Consider the following 6,000-nt stretch of genomic DNA (forward strand, 5'->3'; position numbering starts at 1 on the left):
AGCGATTCCCAGAGGCCGACGCGAGCGCCGAGTTGTGCGCGCGCTGTTTCGTCGCGCGCGTCGTCCGCTATGAGTTTTAGAGCTGCTGCGGAGGCGTCAAAATGCGCGGCCATTGCGACCTGTGGCAAAATGAGTTCAGCGAGCAGTAGATGAGCAGTTCATGAATTCACGGTCGGCTTGCGTGTCGGGGCATGCTGGCTCGCATGGTGAGCCAGCGCTGCAGGTCAAACGCGGTGCGGCGCTAGGACGAGGTCGCGCCGCTAAACAATGGCCTGCCGCGTCGCCGCACGACGCCTCCTCGGCGTCGCCGACAACGCCACAGCGCAGGAGATCCGCGGCGCCTTCCGCCGGAAGGCGCTCCAGTGCCACCCCGACCGCAACCGCGCGCCCAACGCCGCCACGGAGTTCCTCGAGGCGCGCGCCGCGCTGGACCTGCTCCTCGCGCCGGCGCCGGCCGTCGACGCGACCGCCGCCATGCACTCGGCGGCCTACGACGCGCGGCCGTCGGAGCACGCGGTCGTCTTCCGCGAGGTGAGGAGCCTCGACGAGGAGCTCGCCGCCGCGTTATCGCGCACGGTCACGGGCCCGGAGCTCGTCGTCGACCCCGTGACGCTGCGCGTCAGGGGAGCCGACGACTTCCCCGGCGCCTTCGAGATGGACGAGCGCAACGCGGACGCGGGCGGCCTCCCCGTGCTCCGGCTCCGCCACGGCGACGCGACCATCGGGTCCGCGGACGCCAGCGACGACGACGCGGTCGTCGTCGCGCTCTTCGGGCGCGTCGTCGCCGAGGCGACGCGCGACGCGTCCGCGCTGCGGGTGCGGCGCGGCGGCCGCGAGGTCGCCGTCGCGAACCGCGACGGCGAGTCCTGGGCCACGGAGTGCGGCTTCGCCTGCGCCACCGCGCGCACGCCGGGCGTCGAGACGACGACGTGGCGCCGCGTGCGCCGCGGCTACCGCACGGAGTGCCGCGTGACGCGCGCCTACGTGCCGCCGCTCGCGCTCTGGCGGCCCTTCTTCTTCTGGGGCGACGCGGACCTCTACGCGGACTACGCGTCCGACGGATCCTCGGCGTCGCACTACGTCGAGCGCCGCGTCGCCGACGAGCGAGCGTTGGACGACGCGTCCCGCGGCCGCCTCGACCCGGCGCTCGTCGTCGCCGCGGCGGCCTTCTCGGCGCTCGACCGCGAGCGCAGGCGGCTTAGCTAACAGCATCTTGTTTGAGTATGCGGCGGGGCTAGCATGTCCTCCAAGCGCACCGTGACTGGCAAACCTAGTCCTTCTTACCGACGACCTCCGCGGTCTTCGCGCGGTAGGCGCGGAGCTGGACGAGGAGCGCGACGTTGAGCGCCGTCGACGCGCCGAAGCCGAAGAGGAGCACGGGGTCGGCGGTCTCGAGCGCCGTCGTGAGGAAGCGCACGAAGGCGCCGAGCGCGTTCAGCTTCACCGTCGCGCCCGAGAGCTGGCCCGTGTGGCCCTGGCGCCGGTTCGCCAGGATCTGGGGCACGCGCGACCCCATGTTCGCCGCGATGGAGCCCGACGACAGGAGCCAGAGCAGGCGGTCGGGCACGGCAGCGCAGGCGGCGACGGCCGCGGCGCCCGCGGCGACGCCCGCGGCCGCGCGCCGCGCGCCGACGCCCGCGGAGAACGCGTAGGCGAGCGCCACGAGCACGACGTTCTGCGCGAGGACGATGACCTGCTCGCCGTAGGTGCTAAAGGCGTAGCCGAGCTTGGAGCTGTAGGCGACGGACGCGACGAAGACGAGCGCGTCGAGCTCGAAGGACAGCGTCGACAGGCCCGCCGCGGACCGCGACGCCAGGATCGCGGCGATCTGCGGCAGCTTGAGCATGGCCGACCCGGCGATGATGCCGTGGGACGCGACCTTGGAGACGATCTCGAGGGCGCAGGGCAGGTAGTAGTCGACCTTTTTCACGCAGCCCACGGGGTCGAGCTCGACGAAGAGCTGGTGCAAGCCCTCGACCATCGTGGCCCAGCACGTCTCGCTGAAGATGCCCAGCCATAAGGTTTCGGCCATGGCTGCGGATTGGTGCGCCTGTGGCAGCGTGCAGCGGCTGCGGCGGCTCGAGAGCGGCTGTGGCAGCGGCGACGGCGGCGGCGGATTGGTGCGGCTGCGATAGCTGCGGCGACGACGTCGGCCGACGTCGAGCGCTTCGGTGCGCATCTGGAGAGCGGATCTTTTGGTAGATTTTTGGTCGGGAGAGCTTTTCCCGGCGCCCACCACTCAGCCATCTACGCCGTCGACGCCGCGCCGGACCCGCGCGCGACACCGCCAGACGCAACCACCACCGCCGCAACAGCACACCACCCCGCCGATAACCACCCAAGCACCGCCGCCACAGCACACCACCCCGCCGATAACCACCCAAGCACCAACCCCAAGCACCAACAATGGACGGCAAGGGCCAGCCGCCCATCGCCCAGGCGACGGTGGTCAGTTCCGCGCCGCCGCCGGCCTACGCCCCGGCGCCGGGCGGCGCGGCGGGCTACGATCCTACCGGCATCGTCACGGGCATCGTCGCGCCGGACCAGGTCTACGTCAACCCGCAGCTGTCCATCTCCGAGCGCGTCGCGATCATGCAGCGCGAGCTCGATTTGGAAAAGGACATCGTCGAGGACCTGCTGAGCGTCGCCGGCGCGGACATCGTCGTCGTCGCCGACGACTCCGGGTCCATGAGCTGCGTGGCGAACCCGGGCAACTACCAGAACCCGATGACGCGGTGGGACGAGCTCCGCGAGACGCTCGTCAAGCTCGCGCACATGCTCCTCGTCGTGGACCACGCCGACGGCTTCAACGTCCAGTTCCTCAACGACCCGACGTGGCACGAGGTCCACTCCAAGGATCAGGTCGAGTCGCTCTTCGTCGGGCGGTCGCCGCGGGGCACGACGCCGCTCGGCGCGCGGCTCGCTCCGCTCCTCGACGGCTCGTGGCACCCCAAGGGCCACGGCGCGGAGACGGACCTGATTCTCATCGTCATGACGGACGGCTCGCCGAGCGACGTCGACTTCGGGGGCCTGACGCGCCTCGTCGCGGGCAAGAAGGCCAACGTCTACGTGACGTTCATGATGTGCACGGAGGACGACGACGTCGTCGGCGCCTACAACCGCCACCTCGACCGCATCCCCGGCGTCGACATCACCGACGACTACGCGTCGGAGAAGAAGGAGGTCGAGGCCCACGGCCGCAAGCTCTCCTACTACAAGTGGCTCGCGAAGGCGACGCTCGGCGGCAAGCTCGTCAAGTACGACAAGATGGACGAGAGTCACGCCGGCGGCTGCTGCGTCGTCGCGTAGTACCGGAGTAAAAAGCATGTGAAGGACGGTGGGTGTTTCAGAAGCGCGCCTCGCACGCCGGCGGCTGCCGCAAGAAGAACAGCGGCTGTTTCGCGGCGGGCGCCGCGTCGTCGCGTATAAGAAGGAACAGCGAATTTTTAGTGGTAGGCCTCGCAGCCCCAGGGGACGAGCGTGTTGCCGTAGGCCTCGAAGGCGACCTCGATGTCGCCGTGGACGTAGTCCATCAGCGGCGGGGAGAACGGCGGGCTCGGGTGGTTCGCCTCGTCCGCGTAGACCTCGGCGGCCGTCTTCAACACGACCTCGTGGAGCGCCGGCGAGTCCGTGAACGTGTTGTTCTCCTCGTAGGGGTCCCGCTTCAGGTTGAAGTACTGCTTCTCGATCTCCGCGACGTTGTGGAACGCGTCGCACGAGTCCGCGTCGACGCCGTCGGGCGCGACCGCCGCGGACTTGCGCGCGCGGTAGAGCACCTTGTAGCCGTCGTCGACGACGACCGTCGGGTTCGCCCGCAGCGTCAGGTAGAGGGGCCGGTAGCGGTCCGCGCGCTCGCCGGTGAGGAGCGCGGCGTACTGGTCGACGGAGTCGTAGTCCGCGTCGATGAAGTCGTGGTCCGCGCGGCCCGCGACGGACGACAGCGTCGCGACCCAGTCGACGTGGTGCATGAGCCCGGCGAACGACGACCCGCGGACGCCCTGGAGCGTCTTTGTCCGCGCGCCGGGCGCCGCCATCAAGCCCGACGCGTCGTTCGCCCACACGAAGGCCGGCAGGTGGACGCCGCCCTCGTAGAACGTCTTCTTGCCGCCCATGTAGGGGTAGTTGGACCCGGAGAACTGGGCCGCGCAGGGGTCCGCGCCGTTGTCGGACGACACGGCTACGAAGAGCGGGCCGTCGGCGCTCAGCGCGTCGACGATGGCGCCGATCGAGCCGTCCGTCGCCGAGAGCGCGAGGGCGAAGCCGAGCCGCTCGCGGCTCAGCGATTTTTTCAGGTCGCCGAGCAGCGACCACGTGTCGTCGTCGACGAGCTCCCTCGGCGGCCACGACGCCTTGTCGCTGTGGGGCCCGTGGGGCGCGTACCAGAGGAACATGGGCGTGTCCGGCTGCGTCCGCCGGTGCTCCGCGCGCGCGCGCAGCGCCTCGTCCCGAAAGAGCAGATCCGTGTAGTAGTTGGGCAGGCCGTCGCGCGTCTCCGGCGGCGTCGCGGCCTCGTACGTCGACGCGCCGTCGCCTGCGGCCGTCATGTTGAGCATGTCGACGGCCGCGACGCCGCCCATGTCCTGGCTGTAGGCGCCGATCCAGAGCGCGGGCACGGTCCACGCGTAGTAGTCGACGCCGCTTGAGTGGTACCCGAGAAACCGGTCGAAGCCGCGCGACGTCGGCAGGTAGGCGTCGTTGCAGAAGCCCACGTTCCACTTGCCGACGCCGTAGGTCGCGTAGCCCGCGTCCTTGAGGTGCGCGGGCAGCAGCTTGTGCCGCAGCGGCACGGAGAAGTTCGAGTTGAACGCGAGCTCGAACGCGAGCGCGTCCTCGACGCCCGTCCGGTGGCCGAACTTGCCCGACATGAGCGCCGTGCGCGCCGGCGTGCAGAGCGACTGGCCGTAGTAGTTCGTGAGCCGGATGCCCTGCGACGCCATCGCGTCCATGCGCGGCGTCACGCCCTTCAGGTCGGTCGACATGAAGCCGAGGTCGTTGAGGCCGACGTCGTCGAGCGTGATGAGCACGATGTTCGGCGGCCGGCTCTCCGCGCTCGCGTCCATCGTCAGGTCGACCTCGGCGTCGAGGGCGACGGCGGCCGTCGCGGCCGCCGGCGCCTTGAGCCGTCCCTCGACGAGGAACATGCTGAGCACGCCGGCGACGCTCAGGCCGAAGAAGCCCAGCATGCGCAGGAGCGGCCGGTGCGCCGCGCCGCGCGGCGCCTCCACGGCGCCGTACGCCATGGTCGGCTGTGCGACCGCGCGCGACCGGCCGCGGACGACAAAGGGCTGCCTCGACTGTCTCGACGGGAGGAATACAATCGAAGCTACGGAAACCGGATACCGATGCCGGCACGGAGCACGGCAAGAGCAGGGCAGCCCGAGCACGATGGACGACGAGTCGGGCTGCCCGCCGCCGCCCGACTGGGTCGCGCTGGACTGGAGCCAGCACCGGCTCAAGGAGACGCCCGTCGCCGAGGACCGGCCCGAGCCGCCGGACCTCGACGATGACGAGCTCGACGCCGACATGGACGCCTTGGATCTCGAACCGGACCTCACGGGGTCCTGGACGGCGGCGCCGCGGCAGCCGGTGGCGCCGCCGCCGCTGCCGCCGCAGTCCGACGAGCCGCGCGTCCGGGTCGGCTCGGCCGCCGCGGCCCGCGCCTTCCTCGCGCGCGTCGAGGGCCGGTCGAGGCCGGCCGAGGAAGGCCCGCCGGCGCCGGCGCCGCGCGACGCCTCCTGGGCCGAATCGACGACGCCGTCGCCGCGGCTCACGCCGCGCGACAAGGACGTCATCGCGACCATCGAGGCGCGGCTCCGCGCCGCCGACGAGGGCATGCTCCGGAGCTGCGCCGTCGACGACGACGTCGGCGACGAGGGCGAGTGGGCGCCCCTCAGCGCTTCGGACCTTCCGAGCGAGCCCCCGGCGGCACCCGCGCCGACCGAAACCCCACCCGCCCCGCCGCGAGCGGCGTCGTAGAAGCTCGTCTTTAGTCGTCGGCGG

At 71.0% G+C, this 6,000-nt stretch overlaps 2 protein-coding genes across 2 annotated transcripts; both read right to left on the reverse strand.

Annotated features, from left to right (window-relative positions):
* Nucleotides 1–1,270: 1,270 nt before the first annotated feature.
* On the reverse strand, nt 1,271–1,981 carry AURANDRAFT_28225 (hypothetical protein; the record flags this gene model as incomplete). Its single annotated transcript, XM_009040133.1, has 1 exon — nt 1,271–1,981. The coding sequence occupies one exon, from the start codon at nt 1,979–1,981 to the stop codon at nt 1,271–1,273; it is 711 nt and encodes a 236-aa protein (XP_009038381.1).
* Nucleotides 1,982–4,715: 2,734 nt separating this feature from the next.
* AURANDRAFT_28482 (hypothetical protein) lies at nt 4,716–5,060 on the reverse strand (the record flags this gene model as incomplete). The annotated part of the gene is made up of 1 exon (XM_009040132.1): nt 4,716–5,060. A coding segment is annotated over one exon (345 nt), but the record flags the coding sequence as incomplete, so codon positions are not given.
* Nucleotides 5,061–6,000: the final 940 nt, after the last annotated feature.

This window comes from Aureococcus anophagefferens (genome assembly GCF_000186865.1).
Source record: "Aureococcus anophagefferens unplaced genomic scaffold AURANscaffold_13, whole genome shotgun sequence".
In the NCBI taxonomy this organism is placed as follows: Eukaryota; class Pelagophyceae; order Pelagomonadales; family Pelagomonadaceae; genus Aureococcus; species Aureococcus anophagefferens.